This window comes from Erythrolamprus reginae, chromosome 11 (genome assembly GCF_031021105.1).
Source record: "Erythrolamprus reginae isolate rEryReg1 chromosome 11, rEryReg1.hap1, whole genome shotgun sequence".
NCBI classification, from domain to species: domain Eukaryota; kingdom Metazoa; phylum Chordata; class Lepidosauria; order Squamata; family Dipsadidae; genus Erythrolamprus; species Erythrolamprus reginae.
This window is the reverse complement of record NC_091960.1, coordinates 12,404,998-12,428,617: the sequence shown is the minus strand read 5'-3', so window position 1 is coordinate 12,428,617 and position 23,620 is coordinate 12,404,998. Positions and strand designations below refer to the sequence as shown.

Below are 23,620 nucleotides of genomic sequence, written 5' to 3'. Positions count from 1 at the left end.
CAAACTGTCCACTTAGGAAGCAACACTGATTGACAATCAATTTTACATTCATTCATTCGATTTTTATGCCGCCCTTCTCCTTAAACTCAGGGAGGCTTACAACATGTTAACAGCAGTTCTTTTTAAACAGAGCCAGCATATTGCTCCCACAATCCAGCTCCTCATTTTACCCACCTCCCAAGGATGGAAGGCTGAGTCAACCTTGAGCCGGTGATGAGATTTGAACTGCTGACCTACAGATCTACAGTCAGCTTCAGTGGCGCAGCCCTCTACCTGCTGCGCCACCCCGGCTCTTATTGTCAGCACATTCAACTTTGTAAAGAACGAAGTATTCAATGAGAATATTTCATTCATTCAGATCTAAGATGTGTTGAGTGTTCCCTTTATTTTTTTGAGCAGTGTATATTGTAGCAAAAAGATGGGACACAATGGATTGGAAATATTTTGTTTGTTTTATATTTTGACTTCTATGCTGCTCAATCGCAATGGGACTCGTGCCCCAAGCCTTAATTTTATGGAAAGAACCAAAGCTTATTGTTTTAAAAAGTGAGAATTCTCTTTCTGGGACAAATAACAGGATGGCAGAGTTGGAAGGGACCTTGGAGGTCTTCTAGTCCAACCTCCTACTCAAACAAGAGACCCTTATATGGTTCCAGACAAATGAGTAGCCCCCCACTTTCACCCATGTGCATATTCTGCTCAAGCCAGGAACAAACAGATAATAAAACAAATATGACGGGGAGAACATGACACTGGTTTTTAACTATAACCTCCCCAATATTGATGAAGCTTTTTTTTTTTTAAAGGAATCTTGTAGTCCTAGTTTTCACTGCTCTGCAGTAAAATTAAGAACAGTGATTTCCCCCCCCCCTATTGGGATATGAAATTAAGATGGATTTTACAAAAGGGTGATCTTATACAGTATAGTCTGTTGTCGGGGGGGAGTGGATAGATTAAGGTGCTGTTCCTAACAAAATATAAAAATTGAAGGTTTAACCGCACGATCTTACTATGAAAAAAATTGTAAATCTAATAAAGACCAGGAAGAAAGTAAATGGAAATTATATTAAAAGGGGAAAACTCATACAAGCACCTTAAGGTCTAGACATGAATAGGAATCAGAAGAAAAAAATGTACATGGCTGATTGCATTGTCCATTATTTTAAGAATCAATCCAAGAACTTACACATGTCCTTTACATAAGTTTGCAATAGGAAACTTTTATGGATTTCCACAACCACAAACCTTGGCAAAGCAAGTTGGCAGTAAAGACACCACACCAAGGCAACAAAAGAGCTGTGAATGGGGCAAATTCATACATGGCAATGATAAACGTTAGCATATGTGCATTGATAATATTACCTAGTATGGCCATGAAATGTCTACAAGAAAAACATCATGCTGAGAGAGCACCAAGGACAAATATTCTCTTCTATCGGTAGTTAGAATAGAAAAATAAAAACCATGCAAGATATATTATCACTTCCAGAGATCCTGCCTCTCTGTTTCTAGTATTTGACATCCTGACAAACGGAACCTCAACTTCTAGCCAATTCAAAAAAAATGAAATAAAAAATAATAGCGAAGACCAAATATTTGGACGACAGTTCTGAAACCAAGATGTCTGGAAAATTATGTCAGCAAAAACCACCAACCCCAAACCAAATTCTGCAATTGAAAAATGCAAAGGGATTAACCCAGAACATTTTTATGAATTTAATTTAATATTTATTAATTTAACTTAATATTTATTAATTTAATTTTTATTAATTTAATTTATATGTCTAAAATGTAGGAGATGGCCAGGCTGGGTCAAACATCATCAGTCTCGAGTCCCTCCCTGCCCACAAGAGATCTAAGTCCAGCCCAACTTGAATTCCTTCTATTCTTATCTCCCGCTAATTTCCCTCGGTCCTGGGTAGTTCAGATTCTTATAGAGAGCTCAAGCTTGCAATAAATCTTTATCACCCAGAACTGTCTAGATCTCCTAGTGCTTGTTAGAAAATAAGCAATTACAAACTCCTTCATGGGGTAATTCACCACCACCCCAAAAAAACCCCATGCTTCTGTACAATTTACAAGAAAGCCCTGATTCTTTGGCATATAGATTTTGCGTTGGGCTGGACTGAATGTATTTTAAGAGGAAGAAGCATAAATCCACAGCCTCGAGTTATCACAATCACTACTCTACGGGATGTCTTGACGGCCAGAAGAAGTGGAAGTAAAAACTCTTTGTTTAGGATCCCTTTCAACAGATTGGAATCCAACCAGACATAACCTTTCCAGCAGGTGCCCTGGATTCATCAGGAGAATTAACTGCCTTCCTGCGTTAAGGTTGCACCATGGTTTTCGAACCTTCCAAGCTGGTGAAAAGAAGCCAAAAAGTCCAGGCCTGGCTAAAACTAATCTGAATTCAAGTGTCGTTAAAAAGCTAATTTAAATACAATCTGGAAGATTACTGCCCATGGGTATCACAATATTCAACAACATTCGGGATTACAACGTTGTGGCCTCTTTTACAACAGTTGCACCAAAAGAGAAAAGGGATGCAGACGGAGTTTTAAGGGGTTCAGCAGCAGCTTTGGGGAACCTGAGACCCTCAACTATGTTAGCCAACTCGTTGCAGACAAGACTGCAAAGGGAAACCAACTAGTAGCATTGTAAGTTTTCTAGTTTTAAAGAAGTTTCAAGAGCGACAAGTGTTTAGAGTTATTTGGAGTTCCGTGTTGAACTGACTGCAAAGCCCGGAGACTTTTATGCATTCCGGGCAGCAGTCCGAAACGCAAAAAATCTGTATAAAACTGGACGTTTTAAATGCAACTCCCTTCTGGGCAATCTAGCACGCTTACATGACAGCCAGCCCCGCTGAATTCAACGGGCACTTCCTTCCAAGGAAGCATACGCTGATAAAAGAGGTGGCACTTCATACCGAGTGGGACAACTCAACCCTAATCCCCACACAAGACAAGCTGCCTTCAAACCAATTGAAATGCTGCTCATTCAACCGTTTATTATTAACATAGGGGGAGCCTTCGAACTCAAGACCGCGGAACCCTCTTTTTTTCCCCAAACGAGATTTCGTGCAGCGTAATGGTTCTTGTGCATGGGGTCACTTTGGGTTCTGTCCCTGGCATGGGAGCAAAATGAAAACAAAATATGAAACCCATCAATTTTTTTCACACATCAATTACACAAGGGAGGAAGGGAAGGGAGGGAACAGCCGTGAGGATTATCCTGAGGCGAGAGGTGCTTTTTTCTTCCATATCCAAAGGCCTTTGCAGGCCCCTTCACATCCCTGGAGGAGACTGGGAACTGGTGGCATTCGGAGAAGCGCTGGACGGAGGACTGTGTAGGTTGGTTTCCTTGTAGACAAACCAAGCACCGCCAGCCCACAGGATCAGGTTGAGGAAGCCAACGACCTAAGAGGAAACAGAAAGCGGGAAAAAAGTAAAAAGACTTTTTAGGCCTAAGCAGCCCCGTTTATTTCAAATGGGCGGGAGGAGCCAGCAGAACCATTGAATTGAATTTATTCAACTTCTATGCCGCCCAATTCCGTAGGACTCAGGGCGGCTTACAACAATACAAACAATACAATAATAAAAAGTTAGGTCCCACAGAGTGGGCCTTCTGCGCGTCCCGTCAACTAAACAATGCTGTTTGGCGGGACCCAGGGGAAGAGCCTTCTCTGTGGCGGCCCCGGCCCTTTGGAACCAACTCCCCCCACAGATTAGAATTGCCCCCACCCACCTCGCCTTTCGTAAACTTCTTAAAACCCACCTCTGCCGTCAGGCATGGGGGAACTGAGATATTCTTTCCCCCTAGGCCTTTACAATTTATGCATGGTATGCCTGTCTGTATGTATGTTTGGTTTTTATAATAAGATTTTTTAAAATTATTTTAGTATTGGATTGGATTGTTACACGCTGTTTTTATCATTGTTGTTAGCCGCCCCGAGTCTACGGAGAGGGGCAGCATACAAATCCAATAAATAAATAAATAAATAAATAAATAAATAATATAAATAATAATAATAAATGACTTCCAAAAAGCAAAGATAACAGGGGAAACCAGATTTGCTAACGACCATGGTAAAAAGCTCATAAAATTGTGAACTCAGTTGTGACTTTGTTTAGCGACAATAGTTCCAGTCTCAATTCTGATTAAGTTAAAAAGAACTACCCGTATATTGAGTTCATGAAGTCTTTCCACCGTTTTTGTAGCCCGTCTTTGAACCCGTTCAATTTTATCAATATCTTTTTTTAGATGAGGTCTCCAGAACTGGACACCGTATTCCAAATACCGGTACTATTGAAACATCCTTGTTCTGGGGATCCGCAAGAGGGGAAGAAATTGGAGAGGTTGGGAATGTTTTTAACAAGTTTTGTGGTTTTATTAGTTGTGTTTTAACTAAGTGTGTGTATTGCCTACGGTCTGTCTTTGTTAGTTGTATATGGCTTGCTGTCGTGCCCTTTGTTAAAAGGGCATTATAAATAAATTATTATTAACACTGGAGTTCATTGACTGAATATCCCAGTGAGCCAAATTCACACTTCTGTAATAACTGTCCACGTATTTCTTTTTGGCAAATATTTTTTTATTTTTATTTTTCTCTCCATTCACAATACAATAAAAAAAATACCAACACTATCAGGTTGCTTTACAATAGATCAATATTACAAATTATGGTATGCAAAAACCAATGCTACCTCCTTGACTTTTGACATCTGGATAAAAAATAGCTGCTCAGTTTCTTATGTTGTACAAATATGCTATTAGCTAAAACCTCCTTTAAGCTGTTCTAGATTTTAAATATCTCAAGATGATAGGCTGTAAAATTTCAATTTCTCCATGTCTCTTCTATGTCAACTTTCATGTATATTTAAAAACCTTTTTATATAGTAAGCGCCCATTAATTATTATTATTATTATTATTATTATTATTATTATTATTATTTATTGGATTTGTATGCCGCCCCTCTCCGCAGACTAGGGCGGCTAACAACAATGATAAAAAACAACATGTAACAATCCAATTTAATAAAACAACTAAAAACCCTTATTATAAAAACCAAACATACACACAAACATACCATACATAACTTGTAATGGCCTAGGGGAAGGAATATCCTAACTCCCCCATGCCTGGCGATAAAGGTGGGTCTTGAGTAATTTGCGAACGACAAGGAGGGTGGGGGCCGTTCTAATCTCTGGGAGGAGTTGATTCCAGAGGGCTGGGGCCATCACAGAGAAGGCTCTTCCCCTAGGGCCCGCCAAATGACATTGTTTGGTCGACGGGACCCGGAGAAGGCCAACTCTGTGGGACCTTATCGGCCACTGGGATTGGTGCGGTAGAAGGCGGTTCCGGATGTATTCTGGCCCAATAAGAAATTTTCTAGAGATTTTTTTAAAAATACCGAAAAACTTCCAATGACAGACTCAAGGGGGGGGGGAGAAACAGATAATATCCCATATTAACACCCAATTAGCCAAATTACAGAACCTACTTAATTCCTTTATATAGGAATTGTAGGCAAATAAAAAATGACTTAAAAAGAAGAAGCAAAGTTTAAAAATAAGAAGATAAAGTAATAAGAAAAAACAGATTTATAAAGAGAAGGAAAGAAGAGAAAAGGAAAGAAAGAAAAAACGATAAACTGCCCGTGTATTTCCAGGGGGTGAGCAAACCATGGCTTGCATAAGGTCCCAGAAGCACCACAATGCGGCGTCTTCATTCCCCCAGAACTGCACGACTGACACTTGGGTAATAGATGGTTAAAAACGTGTGGCATGTTTGCCAGCTGCTTCACATCAGGAAATGAAAGTAAGGTATGTGGATCCTCTTCAGCCCATGGAAAGCAGAGCTAGCAATAAAAATGACTCTCCCTAAAAATAAAATTGGCTCCCTTTATTTGCCTGACATTTTGACAGCACGGCCCTCCTGGGTCTCGCAGGAGCTCCTGGAATCCGTGCCAAAGAAAATGTGTCTCCGGTTGCAAAAAGTTGCGATGAATGTTATCGGCTTCAGCATTTTGGCATTTCATCATGGTCACTTTCCCGAGAAATTGGCCTACCATTTCCCCCCCTCCTGATTTTATCAAGCAAACACATCCTGGGTTTTTTTTCCTATCTCAAAAGGGCTCTAAACTTTTACGCAGAAACACAGCTTATTTTTTAATTCTATTTTATAATTTTATTTTGTTTTGATCTTTTATTTATGTTACTTTATTTATTAATTGGATTTACAGCGATCCCTCGTTTTTCCCGGGGGATGCGTTCCAAGATCACCCGGGAAAAACGGATTTCCATGAAATGGAAAGATATTTTTTATGTATTTAATGAGTATTTGGAGTTTTGAAACCCATCCTTTGCATGAAACAGTCATTCTATAATGTTTCTCAGCTGGAACTACATGTGATATCCTACCAGTTTCTTTAATAGAGTACAGTAGTACTGTAGAAGAATTTTATGAATTTTTAATGGATTTAAAATTTTTAATGGATTTAATGTATTTAAGCTCCCTTTGAAAACCCGTGAAATAGCAAATCCGTGAAAGATGAACCATGAAGTAGCGAGGGATTACTGTAGATACCACACCTCTCCGAAGACTCGGAGTTTTGTTATGTTTCGTTACTTTATTTTATTATTTTATTTGTTAAATCGATCGGCCACCCATAACCAAATAGCAATAGTACATATATACTACTTTACAGCACTCTCCAAGTGGTTTATAGAGCCAACCTATTGCCCTCAAAAATCTGGGTCCTCATTTTACCCACTTTGGCAGGATGGAAGGCTGAGTCAACCTTGAGCCTGGTGAGATTCGAACTGCCAAATTGCAGGCAGCCAGCAGTCAGTAGAAGTAGCCTGCAGTACCACACTCTAACCACTGCACCACCACAGCTCATCCTCAATGAGAGAAGAAATTCTTTGGAATCACTGAGAATTGGGTATAGCTTGATTGAAAGATTCAGCAATAGCATTTTCATTTGGAACACAGAGGTAGTCCTCGACCCACGGCTGTAATGGAGCCTGTCCATTACGGTTGTAAGTTGTGACAGTCCTAAAGCAGGTCATCCCATGTTTGACCCAGTTTTATAAACTTTTTAAAGGCACAAATGCTCATTGTGGGGGGTCAAGTCATCACCAATTGCAACTTCCTAGTAGACTTCCCAAAAACCCAAAGACAACAAGGGAAATAGGATTCGTTTAACGGCCAAGTCATTTGCTAACAACCATGATAAAAAGCTCATAAAATTGCGACTCAGTTAATGCCCACCTTGCTTAGTGACAAAAGTTCCAGTCCCAATTGTGGTTGTGAGTCAAAGAACTACCTATATATGTTTTATTATAAGTTATGCTTCTTGGAATTACAACAGATATTGCATCATGCTTTTCAAACTTGGCAATATTATTATTATTATTATTATTATTATTATTATTATTATTATTATTAATCTATTTATCTATCTATCTATTTATTTATTTATTTATTGGATTTGTATGCCACCCCTCTCCGCAGACTCGGGGCGGCTAACAACAATGATAAAAAACAGCATGTAACAATCCAATTAATAAAACAACTAAAAACCCTTATTATAAAAACAAACATATACACAAACATACCATTCATAACTTGTAATGGCCTAGGCTAGGGGGAAGGAATATCTTAACTCTCCCATGCCTGGCGATAAAGGTGGGTCTTGAGTAATTTGCGAAAGACAAGGAGGGTGGGGGCCATTCTAATCTCTGGGGGGAGTTGATTCTAGAGGGCCAGGGCCGCCACAGTGAAGGCTCTTCCCCTGGGGCCCGCCAAATGACATTATTTGGTCGACGGGACCCGGAGAAGGCCAACTCTGTGGGACCTTATCGGCCGCTGGGATTCGTGTGGTAGAAGGCGGTTCCGGATGTATTCTGGCCCAATATTAATTAATATTAATTAATGTTAATGTTAATATTAAGATGCATGGGCTTCAACTCCCAGAATCCTCCAGCCCTCACATCTTAAAACTACCAAGTCTGAAAAAACCCATTATTATTATTATTATTATTATTATTATTATTATTATTATTATTATTATTATATTAAATTTATATGCTGGCCCTCTCTGAGGACTCGAGATATAATAATTAAAAATAAAATTAAGAATTACATTTAAAAACTAGAAGGCCTATTAACATGCACACATACCCACTCAAACAAACCCACTATACATTCATTGGCCAGGAGGTAGAATCTAATAACCCCAGGATTGACGGCATAGATGAGTCTTTAGACTCTTACGAAAGGCGAGGAGGGTGGGGGCAACATGAATCTTTGGGGGTGAGTAGATTCCAGAGGGCCGGGGCCCCCACAGAGAAGGCTCTTCCCCTAGGCCCCGCCAAGTGACATTGTCTAGTTCAGTGTTTCCCAAACTTGGCAACTTGAAGATATTTGGACTTCAACTCCCAGAATTCCCCAGCCAGCGAATGCACTGGTCTAGTTGACGGGACCTGTAGAAGGCTGACTCTGTGGGACCTAACCGGTCGCTGGGATTTGTGCAGTATTAAAATACAGCTGGTCCTCGACTTACAACAGTCCATTTAGTGACTGTTCAAAGTTACCACCACACTGAAACAATGGATAGCAAACAAGTGACCAAGTGACCATTTGTTAAGCAAATGATCATTAAGTGAACACTAGCGGTTGTTTTTGCCAGAAACTGGAAGGAAATGCCAGTTTTCAGTTAAAAATGTCACCAATTGCAATCACATGACTGTAGGGGGGCTGCAAATAGCCATAAATGGAAGCCAGTGTGCTGAGTGCCTGAAATGCAATTACGTGCCTGCAGGGGGCAGAGCAGTCACTGGAACTTCAAAAGCTGGGAAGTTAATGTTTTTGAAATGCTAAGTTTTCTTATTTTTTCTTTTTTAATCCTAATTAAGCTTGGAAATATTGAAATATATACAGAAATGCTAAGATGGAAAGGTATAATGAATGTATTGAAGTATTGATTTTGTAACAGGCCATATGCTATATGATTATAATACTGTATTATAATAAATGCCTAACTAAAATAATGGATTGATTAGATTTTGATTTATCCTTTTTCTTTTTTTAGTTTGACTATTTTTAATTTTTTTAAATAGTAATATTAAATAGTAAAATGGTAATAGTAAAATAGCAATAGTGCTTTTTTCTTTTCTTTCTTTTTATTATTATAATTTCTTTTTTTCTTAGCTTATAATTTTTTTAAATTTTACTTAGGAAGAGGTAGTAAGGGTTTTTAGAATACATGAGAAGGGGAAGTAAATATGACGGCTTAATTGTGTCTGAAAGAATAAGATGAAATTAATGCAATACGGGTAAAGGAAATCAATGTGGAATTCAATTAGATGAAAATTTGGATATCTGGATGATAAAGTTAGAGGGTATGACAGGCTACAAAAATGGTGGAAGGTCTTAAGCATAAAACTGATCAGGAAAGACTTCATGAACTCAATCTGTATAGTCTGGAGGACAGAAGGAAAAGGGGGGACATGATCGAAACATTTAAATATGTTAAAGGGTTAAATAAGGTTCAGGAGGGAAGCGTTTTTAATAGGAAAGTGAACATGAGAACAAGGGGGCACAATCTGAGGTTAGTTGGGGGAAAGATCAGAAGTAACGTGAGAAAATATTATTTTACTGAAAGAGTAGTAGATGCTTGGAACAAACTTCCAGCAGACATGGTCGGTAAATCCACAGTAACTGAATTTAAACATGCCTGGGATAAACATATATCCATCCTAAGATAAAATACAAGAAATAGTATAAGGGCAGACTAGATGGACCATGAGGTTTTTTTCCGCCGTCAATCTTCTATGTTTCTATTGATACCGAAAATAATTTAATTTGGAACTATTAAATTTTGGGAGGGGGAACAATTATATATGATTTATCAACTAAATACTGTTTTTATTGTAAATTGATTGATTGATTGATTGATTTGATTTGATTTGTATGCCGCCCCTCTCCGTGGACTTGGGGCGGCTAACAACAGTGATAAAAACAGCATGTAACAATCCAATACTAAAACAACTAAAAAACCCTTATTATAAAACCAAACATACATACAAACATTTTTAAATGTATGAAAAAGTGTTTGTATGAAGGGGAAAAAAAAATTACCCCCAAAAAACATGGGAAGTAAATAAGTACCTTTTTTGGGGGGGGAATCAATGATAATTTTCAGTGGTCACTAACATAGTTCCCTCTAAGCTGAGCAGTGAGCAATCGCTCACTTAAAAATCATCATCAACTCAGAGTTTTCCAAACCTGCCCAGAAGCCGAGAGGGAAAGAGTGAGAGGGAAGGAGAGAGAGAGGAAGAGAGAGAAACAGATAGAAAAAAGAGAGGAAGGAAAAGAGAAAGAAAAAGAATGGGAGTAAGGAAGAGAGAAAGAAAATCAAAATCTAGTTTGAAACTAGCTCAACTATTTAAGTGGCATTTTGATGTTGATAGAGTTGCCCTATTATGAGCTCACTGTTATAGACACACAGTACAGTATTTTATTTTGAAATTCTCTGAGGCAAAACAGGGTGGGTTTTTTATTTGTTTGTTTGTTTGTTTGTTTATTATTTCTGTGCTGCCCAGTCCTGAAGGGACTGCCGCTCAGACACTATACTTTTCCGCCCACCCCCCAAAAAAATTAGAGGGAACACTGGTCACTAAGTGACCGGTCACAAGCTGAGGACTACTTGCTGGTGAGACCACATTTGGAATACTGTGTTCAGTTCTGGAGACCTCACCTACAAAAAGATATTGACAAAATTGAACGGGTCCAAAGACGGGCTACAAGAATGGTGGAAGGTCTTAAGAATAAAACGTATCAGGAAAGACTTAAGGAACTCAATCTGTATAGTCTGGAGGACAGAAGGAAAAGGGGGGACATGATCGAAACATTTAAATATGTTAAAGGGTTAAATAAGGTCCAGGAGGGAAGTGTTTTTAATAGGAAAGTGAACACAAGAACAAGGGGACACAATCTGAAGTTAGTTGGGGGAAAGATCAAAAGCAACATGAGAAAATATTATTTTACTGAAAGAGTAGTAGATCCTTGGAACAAACTTCCAGCAGATGTGGTAGATAAATCCACAGTAACTGAATTTAAACATGCCTGGGATAAACATATATCCATCCTAAGATAAAATACAGAAAATAGTATAAGGGCAGACTAGATGGACCATGAGGTCTTTTTCTGCCGTCAGACTTCTATGTTTCTATGTTTCTATGTTGCATATAGTACTTCCTACAAAACTCATGCCACTTTTCCAAACTGCAAAGTTCTAAAAATTTTAGAGCACAAAAAGTTTTCAAAGTTGCGCCTATGGAACCCGGCCAATTTTCATATTCCTCCCCATGCTGTGTATGAATTCAAATTTCAAGCATGCCCAAACATGCTCTCTAGTACAAAACACACCTAATAGAGGCATGTTCCTAAATAAATACAGAGAACACTTATTTCTCATAGTTTATCGAGACCCGCCTGGGCAACCTGTAGCACCTGGTACCCAAAGCACCCTTTGCCCACTTTCCAAGCCCCTCAACCTTTCAAAGAACACCCCCATCTCTGTGCCCTGTTTGACCAGCTTAGAAGATAAATGTGATCATCAGAAAGTGAGAAAGATAAAAAACAGATCATAGAAACATAGAAGACTGACGGCAGAAAAAGACCTCATGGTCCATCTAGTCTGCCCGTATACTATTTCCTGTATTTTATCTTACAATGGATATATGTTTATCCCAGGCATGTTTTATCTTACAATGGATATATGTTTATCCCAGGCATGTGGATTTACCAACCACTTCTGCTGGAAGTTTGTTCCAAGCATCTACTACTCTTTTAGTGAAATATTTTCTCACGTTGCTTTTGATCATTCCCCCAACTAATTTCAGATTGTGTCCCCTTGTTCTTGTGTTCACTTTCCTATTAAAAACACTTCCCTCCTGGACCTTATTTAACCCTTTCACATATTTAAATGTTTCAATCATGTCCCCCCTTTTCCTTCTGTCCTCCAGACTATACAGATTGAGTTCATTAAGTCTTTCCTGATACGTTTGATGATTAAGACCTTCTACCATTCTTGTAGCCCAGATTAAGGAAAAGTGAAAAGAAGAGAAGGCTCCCCCAGTGGTGAAAACAGGGGTGGACTACTGCCCGGACGAGGTGGGGGGGGGGGGGGATGCAGTGAGGTAGCAAAAATGGACCTCCACCCCAGAGCACCCAATTTGCACTGAAATATGTTGAAAGAAAATGCAGGGCGTCCTGCTTAAGCCACGCCCATAGTGTGGTAGTAAAATTTTGGGTAGCCCTTCACTGGGTGAAAACCAATTTTTAAAAAATACCGATTCTGTGGGCGCGGCTTGATGGACGTGGCTTGGTGGGTGTGGCAGGAGAAGGATACTGCAAAATCCCTATTCCCTCCCCACTCCCGGGGGAAGGATACTGCAAAATCTCCATTGCCACCCCACTCTAGGGTCAGCCGGTTCTCTGAACTACTCAAAATTTCCATTACCGGTTCTCTGAACTACTCAAAATTTCTGCTACAGGTTCTCTGAACTACTCAAAATTTCCACTACCGGTTCTCTGAACTACTCAAAATTTCCACTACCGGTTCTCTGAACTACTCAAACTTTCCACTACCGGTTCTCTGAACTGCTCAAAATTTCCACTATCTGTTCTCTGAACTACTCACTTTCCACTACCGGTTCTCTGAACTACTCAAAATTTCCACTATTGCTTCTCTGAACTACTCAAAATTTCCACCATTGGTTCTCTGAACTACTCAAAATTTCCACTACCGGTTCTCTGAACTACTCAAAAATTCCACTACCAGTTCTCTGAACTACTTAAAATTTCCACTACCGGTTCTCTGAACTACTTAAAATTTCCAGTACCGGTTCTCTAAACTACTCAAAATTTCCACTACCGGTTCTCTGAACTACTTAAAATTTCCACTACCGGTTCTCTGAACTACTCAAAATTTCCACTACCGGTTCTCTGAACTACTCAAAATTTCCACTACCGGTTCTCTGAACTGCTCAGAATTTCCGCTACGGGTTCTCTGGACTACTCCAAATTTCCACTACTGGTTCTCTGAACTCAAATTTTTCACGACAAGTTCTCTGAACTACTCAAAATTTCCACTACCGGTTCTGTGAACTACTCAAAATTTCCACTACCGGTTCTGTGAACTACCCAAAATGTCCACTATTGGTTTTCCAGAACCTGTTAGAACCTGCTAGATTTCACCCCTGAGGTTCTCCATTATTTTTTTAGCTACAACTCTTTCTACTGCTGCTTTCAGCTAACATGCAATCGACACTATTAGCCTAATATTCTGTCTCCAACAGAGACCGGCCACAAAGTCTTTGGCAGCCTCATCTCAATGGCAGCCCTGCCCCTTCCTTCCACCTGTTCCTTCCCCCCCACCATACCACATTGGCTACGTACCACAGAGACATTCAAGGATCCCATCCTCCTGATCTCATTGAAATGGCAAAACGGGGACTGTGAATGACAAAAGTTATTTCCCATAACTATGCCGGGTCCGGTGGATGCTTTGATATCGACAAGTGCCTTCGCCCAGGCTGATGTGCTGACCAACCACAGGAAAGTAATGATGACCGTAAAGATGAAATCCTGGAGAAAGGAGAAAAGATAAGAGGCTTCAGGGGGGGGAGGAAAGGATCAAGTAGATTAATTTCAAGGACTAACATTTACCATGTCATAACACTGGGATCCACCAAAAACCCTATGGATCAAGGAATGTTCTGAATGTAACATTTGAGCGAGTGGGCATGCTAGCAACATCTATCACAGGCCCTGCCCTGTTGATGTGTTTTCGATCTACAAAAAAACCAAAGATGTCCTACTCACCGCAGTTCCTGGAATCCAGCCGCAAGAGAAAGAGGAAGGAAGATTTACCGTTAGGATTAGATATTTCTCTGAAGGATGCAGGACCTGTTCTCAGCGCGTCAGAGTTAACTATTCCATTGCATCCAGTTGCCTAGGCATGGGCTGGGATGTTACACTCTCGCAAAGAGCAATGGACAGAGAGGAGAGGAAAGCTATGTTTTAAAAAATTCACCAAGACTGTGTAAGTAAATCTTAGGGCTCTAACCACAACACAAGCTGTTGCCCTAGCTCAGCTCCAATGTACAGTTGATTTTTGGCTAACAGAGGGCTGGGAGGGCGTTTTTAGTTTCCAGAGAGCCTCCAGGGGCATGGGGAGAGCGTTTTTACCCTCCGCTAGCTCCAAGGAAGCCTTTGGAGCCTGGGAAGTGCAAAACACTAGACTACTGGGCCCACCAGAAGTTGGGAAACAGGCCATTTCCGGACACTAGAGAGCCTCTACAGGGCAGGGGATTTCATTTCATTTTATTGGATTTGTATGCCGCCCCTCTCCGTAGACTCGCGATGCTATTCTCGCCTTCCCCAGGCACTGAATTGTGGGTGTGGGCACTGGCGCATGCACAATAGCGCTTGCGCATGCTCTTTCGCCACCCGAGGAAAAAATGGTTTGTCATCACTGCCTTATAGCAGTGTTTCCCAACCTTGGCAACTTGAAGATATCTGGACTTCAACTCCCAGAATTCCCCAGCCAGCAAATGCTGGCTGGGGAATTCTGGGAGTTGAAGTCCAGATATCTTCAAGTTGCCAAGGTTGGGAAACACTGCCTTATAGGATTCTTGTGGGGAAAAATAGGAGGAGGGAGTATTATGTATGCCTGGATTGTTTATAAAAAATATCAAACTTGGGATATAAATTAAAAATAAAATTTAAAAAATAAAGCCGTTACCTAGTTTGGGTAATGTAATGTCTGCAAGAAAATAAGCAAACTCAGAGAGGTCCCCTCATTACAAATATTCTCTTTATTAGTAAATTTAATGTATTATAAAAACAAAACTACAAGCTCAAAAAAATAATTTTAGGAATAAATGGCACTCATGGTTGTTTTCCATCCATGAAATATGCACACCAGCGCCCCAGTGGCTAGAAGGCAGTACTGCAGGCTACTTCTGCTGACTGCTGGCTGCCTGCAATTTAGCAGTTCGAATCTCACCAGGCTCAAGGTTGACTCCGCATTCCATCCTTCCGAGGTGGGTAAAAGATGGTTGGGGGCAATAGGCTGACTCCGTAAACTGCTTAGAGAGAGCTGTAAAGCACTACCAAGTAGTATATAAGTCTGAGTGCTACTGCAATTGCTATACCTTCAGCTAGCGCTAACAGAAAAACAATGTTAAAAAGGCAGATCATGTGGACTTACAATCAAGGGCAGTTTTCCGGCACCTCGATACAAGTGCATGTAACCGAGGTACAGGATTAAGGCGGCGATGCAGTACAGGAACACGAGAACTGCAAAAGTGACGTAGAACTCTGCCGAGGAGGAGAAATCTCCCACCAAGTAGCTGGGCGAATCCCAGGTATTGTTGCAGTTTTCTTCTTTGACCAGTGGTCCAAAGGAAATTTTGCTCAACCTGGTGAAAAGAAGAAAAAGCTGACACTTACATGTTTTTGCCCATGCGTACACTGCATAGAAACATAGAAGTCTGACGGCAGAAAAAGACCTCATGGTCCATCTAGTCTGCCCTTATACTATTTCCTGTATTTTATCTTAGGATGGATCTATGCTTATCCCAGGCATGTTTAAATTCAGTTACTGTGGATTTATCTACCACGTCTGCTGGAAGTTTGTTCCAAGGATCTACTACTCTTTCAGTCAAATAATATTTTCTCATGTTGCTTTTGATCTTTCCCCCCACTAACTTCAGATTGTGTCCCCTTGTTCTTGTGTTCACTTTCCTATTGAAAATGTCAGGCAAGGGATTAAAGGCGATCATATGACTGTAAGCAGCATTCCCCGTAAGCTGCGCGTTTGCGCACGAGCGCCCCCAAAATACCCCCCCTGCGCATTCTTTTCCACTGGTGCGCGCTCACCATCCCCCTGCCAGCCCGCGGGGGGGCGGGGAGGTGCCGGCAGTAGGAGGAAAGGGAGCCGCGGCCGCCGCTGCCTCCCCACGGTGCCTCCGGCCCCCTCGCTCTCCTGGCCTCTCGGCCCTGCCCCCCGCCCGCCCTATCCGCCCCCCTCTCCTCCTCCGCCGCCTCCTGCCTTGGGGCGCAACTTCTTCCGCGGCGGCTGCGGCTTCTCGGGACGAAAGCGCTCCCAGCCAGGGGGCTGCGAGAGAGGGCTTTCTCCGTGCGCTTCGGGAATGCCGCCCCGCCCCTCTCGCAGCCCCTTCGCTGGGAGCGCTTTCGTCCCAGACCTTTCAGCAAGGGGGCTGCAGTAGAGGCAGGGCAGGCGTTCTCGAAGCGCTCGGAGAAAGCGCTCTCACAGCCCCCTCACTGACAGAGAAAGAGGGAGAGAGAAAGTAAGTGAGAAAGAGAGAGGGGGGGGAGAGATAGCAAGAGAGAGAAGAGAAAGAAAGAGAGATAGAAAGAAAGAGTGAGAGAGAAAGAAAGCAATAAAGAGAGAAAGAAAATGGGAGAGAGAGAAAGAGAGAGAGAGAGAGCAAGAGGGGGAGAGAGATAGAGAGGGAGAGAGAAAGTGAGAAAAAGAGAGAGAGAGAGCAAGAGGGGGAGAGAGAAAGAGAGAGAAATGACTCTTGATTTAAAGCATATGGAAAAAAGCACCCAAATAATAACAGAGAAAAAAAACCCAGCCGTTTGTGTGTGTGTGCGTGTGCGTGTGTGTGCGTGTGTGAACTCTTGAACCATTTCCAATAGCTCACCTGTTATTGGAAATGGTTCAAGAGTTCACACACACACACACGCACACACAAGTGGGGAGGAGGCAGGGATGGAAAAAGAGGAGAAGATAGTAATAATAGTAATAGATTTTGTTTTTGTTTTTGTTTTATTATTAATTTATTTTAATTAAAAAAGGGAATTTTCTTCTTATTTATTTATTTATTTGTTTGTTTGTTTATTTATTTATTCATACATACTTCTATGCCGCCCAGTCCCAAAGGGACTGTCACTAAGACACTATACTGTTCCGCCCACACCGAAAAAAAATTAGAGGGAACATTGACTGTAAGATGCTGCATCCGTTGTTTAAGTGCCCAAGTCAATGGGGGCAGTGTGATGGACAGAACTTTGAAGTCCCTCTCATTTGGCACTGTCACAACATTGAGAGGCCACAGAACAAGTAGTCAGTAACTGAGGATTCCCTACATCAGCGGTCCCCAAACTACGGCCCGCAGGCCGGATGCGGCCCGCTGAGGCGATTTATCCGGCCCGCAGGGAGCACACGAGATTTTATCAATAGATATAATAAGCTCTCGAATCTCCCATCCATTCACCGCGGAGGATGAGGTGAGGAGGAGACGGTGCAGAGGCAAGGGGTGGGAAGCGGGCCTGCAATTGGCCCCTTGCAGGCCCGCTTTCCTCCCCGCCCCTTGCCTCTGCACCGTCTCCTCCTCACCTCATCCTCCGCGGTGAATGGACGGGAGATTCAGGAACCCCCCTGAATTTGCCCGAATGGAGGCAGCGGCGGCTTCAAGGGACCTGGTCCTTCTCGGCGCTGCGTTGCTGCAGCCTCCGAGCTCCGCTGTTGTCCCCGGGCACTGTTACCTCAGCTGCGCTGAGAAAGAGAGAGAGCGTGGAGGGCGGCTTGCCGGTCCACGGCCCCCTGGATGAGCGGCCCCGCATGGCCCCAGCACCGGACTTCGCCGTCGCCTCTGCCCCCGGTCCGGCTCTCCAGCAAAGAGTCCACCCCTTTGCCCTCCATGGCGCCCAGCGCCCGGCCCCAGGCCACCTCCTCCTCCTGGTAGCGCGCTAACCTCTTCCTGCAGGAACGGGTGGTGGGGTGGAAGCGATTGGACTTATGTACACGCGCGCCTGCTGATTGGGAAGAGGGGGGGGGGAAAATCTGCGCCTCCAAAGAGGGGAGGGGGGGAAGAAAGAAAAAAAGAGTTCCAACTTGGCGGAAGGCGGAGGGGAGAACTGAGCGTGCTGCAGCAAGTTTGCTTGGCTTTCTGGGGCTTTTTTTCCTCCCCTTCCACCCCCCCTGTCTGAATGTCGTTTGCCGCTTAGGAGTGACCCTCTCTCGGGCTTGTTGTGGATGCGGCGCGGATGAGGGGGAAAGCCGTAAGCGCGAATTAGCAAAACCAGTTCAACCTCTTCTTCGCCTCCTTACCGACTACTGAAGAAAAAAGAAGCTTCGTTGGGATTTTGGCTCTCCACAGACTTTCCAAATGTGCTTTTCCGGGCAGTCGGGCTTTCCCCCTCATCACGCCACATCCACAACAAGCCCGAGAGAGGGTCACTCCTAAGCGGCAAACGACATTCAGACAGGGGTGGTGGAAGGGGAGAAAAAAAAAAGCCCCAGAAAGCCAAGCAAACTTGCTGCAGCACGCTCGGTTCTCCCCTCCGCCTTCCGCCAAGTTGGAACTCTTTTTTTCTTTCTTCCCCCCCTCCCCTCTTTGGAGGCGCAGATTTTTTCCCCTCTCTTCCCAATCAGCAGGCGCGCGTGTAGATAAGTCCAACCACTTCCACCCCACCACCCGTTCCTGCAGGAAGAGCTCGGGCGCGCTACCCGGAGGCGGAGGCGGCGTGGGGCTGGGCGCTGGGCACCGTGGAGGGCGAAGGGGTGGACGTGATTGCTGCCTCTTAGCTGGAGAGCCGGGCGGGGGCGGAGGCGACGGTGAAGTCCGGTACGCTCCGCTCTCTCTCTCTCTCTCAGCGCAGCTTAGAAGTAACAATGCCCAAGGACAGCAGCGGAGTTTGGAGGCTTTAGCAACGCAGCACCATGAAGGACCGTATGTTGGTCCTTTGAAACCGCCGCCGCCTCCGTTCGGGTGAATTCAGGGGGTTAGCTGGAGAGCCGGACGGGGCGGAGGCGACGGCGAAGTCCAGTGCTGGGGCCGTGCAGAGCTGCTCATTCAAGGGGCCGTGGACTGGCAAGCTGCCCTCCGCTCTCTCTTTCTCTCTCTGTTGCCAGCGTGGTGTATGAGAGAGAGAGAGAAAGCAAGATAGAGAGAAAGCGAGAGAAAGAGGGAGAGATAGAGAGTGAGAGAGAAAGAAGGATAGAAATATAGTGAGAAAGAAAGAGGGAGAGATAGAGAGGGAGAGAGAAAGAGGGAGAGATAGAAAGAGGGAGAAAGAAAGAGGGAGAGAGGGAGAGATAGAAATAGAGTGAGAGAGAAAGAAAGCAAGAGAAAGAGGGCAAAAGAGGGAGAGAGAAAGGAAGAGGGAGACATACAAAGAGGGAGAGAGAAAGAGTGAGTGAAAGAGACAGAGAAAGAAAGAGAAAGGGAAGAGAGAGAAAGAGAGAGGGACAGAGAGAGAAAGAGGGAGAGATAGAGAGGAAGACAAAAAGGGGGATAGATGGAAAGAGTGAGAGAGAGAGAAAAAGAGAAAAATGAGAAAACGAGGGAGAGGAAAATGAAACAAATGAGAGAGAATGAAGAAAAGAGAGGGAAGAGAGAAGTAGAGAGGAAGGAGGGAGGGAAGGAAGGAAGGAGAAATGGAGGGAGTTTCTTGATTTAAGTTTAAATTTACTTGTTAATAAAAATGTATAAATTACTTTATTACTTAATTACTTATTTTAAATATTGTATTTGTTCCCATTTTGTTTTTTACTTTAAATAAGATATGTGCAGTGTGCATAGGGATTTGTTCATAGGGTTTTTTTTATAGTCCGGCCCTCCAACAGTCTGAGGGACAGTAAACTGGCCCCCTGTGTAAAAAGTTTGGGGACCCCTGCCCTACATAGTACTCAGCCATTTGGGAACAAAAAGACCGAAAGCAATTCCCCCCCCCCCCCCAAAATACCAAATGTTTTCCATAGAACCAGCCACAAGGAAAAAAACTTGCTAATAAGTGTTGGAAAGTGGATGATGAAAGCTACACTTCTATCCTTACTTTATTGATTGTGCAGCAGAGTTTGAGAATTATTTCCAAATATTCAGCTGCCACAGGATATTGTAACCATGTGTGTCCTGATTATTCTAACCGCTTCAACAAAAATATTTATTCGCTCATTTATTTGATTCAGATCCTGTCTTTCCACCAGATGGCTTAACCAACCTCCAATTTTCCCCCAACAGTAACCATACAAGGCAGATTGTGGAAAGGGGCAGGATTGGCCTAACCCCAGCTCTATCTCAATGTTTTTATTTTTACAACTAACTGTCATCATCCATAATATTTTTTCTTGATCAAAGGCAGATTCACCAAAGAACCACCAAGTGGATTTTTTAAAGTGGCATGTTCTCACCTGAAAGGATAGGAGAAATCACGGGTCCATGTGACATTTATGGCATTTTTACAGGCGAGCAATATAGATGTTTTTCCGCTGTATCCACCACAGGTAGCGAAGGCAAAAATGGAGAATATCTATGAGAAATTGAGGGGTGGGTCGGAAAGTGACAGGTTAATGATGTTTTCCAGAGACAGAGGGAAACACAGTATTGGTCTTCCCAAGCACAATCCAGAGGGTTCGCAACTTGGGCGTCCTCCTCGATCCACAGCTCACATTAGAGAAACACCTTTCAGCTGTGGCGAGGGGGGCGTTTGCCCAGGTTCACCTGGTGCGCCAGTTGCGGCCCTATTTGGAGCGGGAGTCACTGCTCACAGTCACTCATGCCCTCATCACCTTGAGGCTCGACTACTGTAACGCTCTCTACATGGGGCTACCTTTGAAAAGTGTTTGGAAACTTCAGATCGTGCAGAATGCAGCTGCGAGAGCAATCATGGGCTTTCCCAAATATGCCCATGTTACTCCAACACTCCGCAGTCTGCATTGGCTGCCGATCAGTTTCCAGTCACAATTCAAAGTGTTGGTTATGACCTATAAAGCCCTTCATGGCACCGGACCAGATTACCTCAGGGACCGCCTTCTGCTGCACGAATCCCAGCGACCAGTTAGGTCCCACAGAGTGGGTCTTCTCCGGGTCCCGTCAACTAAACAATGTCGCTTGGCGGGGCCGAGGGGAAGAGCCTTCCCTGTGGTGGCCCCGGCCCTCTGGAACCAACTCCCCCCAGAGATTAGAATTGCCCCCACCCTCCTTGCCTTTCGTAAGCTGCTTAAAGCCCACCTCTGCCACCAGGCATGGGGGAATTGAGATACACTTTCCCCCTAGGCCTTTACAATTTTATACATGGTATGTCTGTATGTATGATTGGTTTTTTATAATAATGGGTTTTTAACTGTTTTTAGTATTGGATTATTGTTATATGCTGTTTTATTCTGTTGTTGGCCACCCCGAGTCTGCGGAGAAGGGAGGCATACAAATCCAATAAATAAATAAATAAATAAATAAATAAATAAATAAATAAATAAATAAATAAATAAATAAATATTTCTGCTCTTCGGAATCATCTTCCAAACTTCTTGGTCTTTTGAAAGCTTGGTTAGAGATCCATCCTTTGAATCACTTCAGCACAGATCTCTTAAGAACTTCAAAAGAGCAGAGAGTGGGTACATACCTTGCATAGTTTGGCAAACTTGCATAGTTAGGCAAACATGGTTAAGATATAAGCTCCACTGGCTAGTTTCATCCCATAATTTAAGCTGAAGTAGTACTTCAGTAGTTATTGTTATTGGTCCTGAAAAGTATGAGCACCAAAAACGCTGAGCACCAAACAATTTCTTCTTTAAGGAATAATGTAAAGAGTCACAAGGAAGCTGACATTGACCAACTGTAGCTTGTGTGCTGAGTACCAAACAAACGATGAGTACTGAGACAAAGTTTTTGTGTCAAAATGCATTAAATACTAAATTTGATGAGTTTCAAAGCACTTGAGTACCAAGTAAAGTTTGATGCAAAGAATTGTTTGCAGAGTGACAAGGAAGAAAGTAATGCTCAAATTGTGGATAAATGTTATCAAAGCCCCTCATCGAACCCAATACAATTTTAGTTTTATTTTATGCATCTAACCCCACCTGCATGATTTTCTTAAACAACTCAATGGGGTGAATATATTCCTCCTCCTATTTTCCCCATAACGACGACCCAGTGAAGTGAGTTGGGGTTGTAAGAAACAAGCATGGAGTCCCTATCACTGCTAAAAAGACTTGTATTTTTAGTGCTTCCTGAATCCTCTGGAGCAGTGTTTCCCAACCTTGGCAACTTGAAGAAATTTGGACTTCAACTCCCAGAATTCCCCAGCCAGCGAATGGCTGGGGAATTCTGGGAGTTGAAGTCCAAATTTCTTCAAGTTGCCAAGGTTGGGAAACACTGCTCTGGAGTGTTAAAAACAGCCCAACAGGCAAAACGAAAGTCTGTTTTTCCAAACTTCCAATTTGCCCATCGCCCGTTTTTTGCACTCTGGAGCTTCAGGAAACTTTCATGAAGACTCTGGTGGGCAAAACAGCTGAAAATTAGCTGGCCAATGTGTGCATGTGCACTGACATAGGGCAATGCCTCACATGCCCTCCGATAGGGCTCTGCGTGCCACCAGTGGCATACGTGCTATAGGTTCGCCATCACTGTCCTAGATTTTCTGGTGCTCTTAAGGATACAGTCCAAACTACATGCCTGTTAAGGAAGGCCAAACTATTCACATTGACTACAAGCCAGTATTGGGTTCCTTTCTATAGCGTGGTAGAGAAAATGGAGCTGCGCACGCAGCTCTGTATGACCAGTGGGAGCGCATGAGAGATTTTGCTTCTGTGCATGTGCAGTAGCCAAATCTTACGCAAGGACATTGCGTGTGTGAGATTTTGATGATTTTCGGCAATTTCTTTGCTCCTGTGCATGCACAGAAGCCAAATATTGCATGGGTGCACACACACACCTGTCGGCCATGCGGAGCTGCGCATGCAACCGCACTGATAGCAGCAGTGATGGGGGACACGTGCCTGCTACGAACTATGTCATCTCTTCCACTATAAACGTAATACCCAGAAAATAGTCTCCTGTTGACTAAGGCTGTGCAAATCCAAAGAGGTCTTTGAAATACTTTTTTAAAGCAATTCTCTTCGAATGGTAAAGCACCCGTTTTCTTCCAGTGAGCTTGGGAGATGACATGGCTATTTTAATTACCAAATATGCTTCATTACTCTCTCTCTCTCTCTCTTCCTTCCTTCCTTCCATTAGCTTTGCATGCCACCCCTCTCTGAGGGCTTGGGGCGGCTCACAACATATATATTAAAAAATTGTAATGCATCTGATCCAATTAATGTAATTAAAAAACCTTTAAAAATCCCAAAACACTTTTAAACATACATTATCATTCACTCTGTTAATCACACTAAAACACTAAAAACACTCATTGGTCAGAGGGAGAGATCTAATGGCCCCACGACCAGCAACAAAGATGAGTCTTTAAACTTTTTCGGAAGGCAAGGATGGTGGGGGCAGTGCAAATCTCCAGGGGGAGCTGATTACTGTACATAGGGCCAGGCCCCCCACAGAGAAGGCTCTTCCCCTAGGTCCTGCCAGCCGACATTGTCTGGTTGATGGGACCCATATTATTATTATTATTATTATTATTATTATTATTATTATTATTATTATTATTATTATTATTATTTAGACCCTCCAGGTTAAGTTAAAGCAGGCCGTTTTCCTTTTAAATTTGTAAGGTTAGATCCAGAATTTCCTGAAACACATATTTCATTCCTATGAAGAAAAGCCGAGGTTGCTATTTCAT

General features: G+C 42.8%; 1 protein-coding gene across 1 annotated transcript in view; it reads right to left on the bottom strand.

Moving 5' to 3' along the window:
* Positions 1-2,990: 2,990 nt before the first annotated feature.
* The window catches only part of LOC139173999 (synaptophysin-like protein 1), a 39,059-nt gene continuing 18,429 nt past the window's right edge, over positions 2,991-23,620 (bottom strand). Inside the window, exons 2-5 of the mRNA XM_070763994.1 lie at positions 20,241-20,359; positions 15,288-15,498; positions 13,472-13,660; positions 2,991-3,419 (exon numbers count right to left, since the gene is read on the bottom strand). Of these exons, the coding sequence (XP_070620095.1) occupies positions 3,288-3,419; positions 13,472-13,660; positions 15,288-15,498; positions 20,241-20,359 (651 nt within the window). The 3' untranslated portion in view covers positions 2,991-3,287. The remainder of the gene's footprint in view (positions 3,420-13,471; positions 13,661-15,287; positions 15,499-20,240; positions 20,360-23,620) is intronic.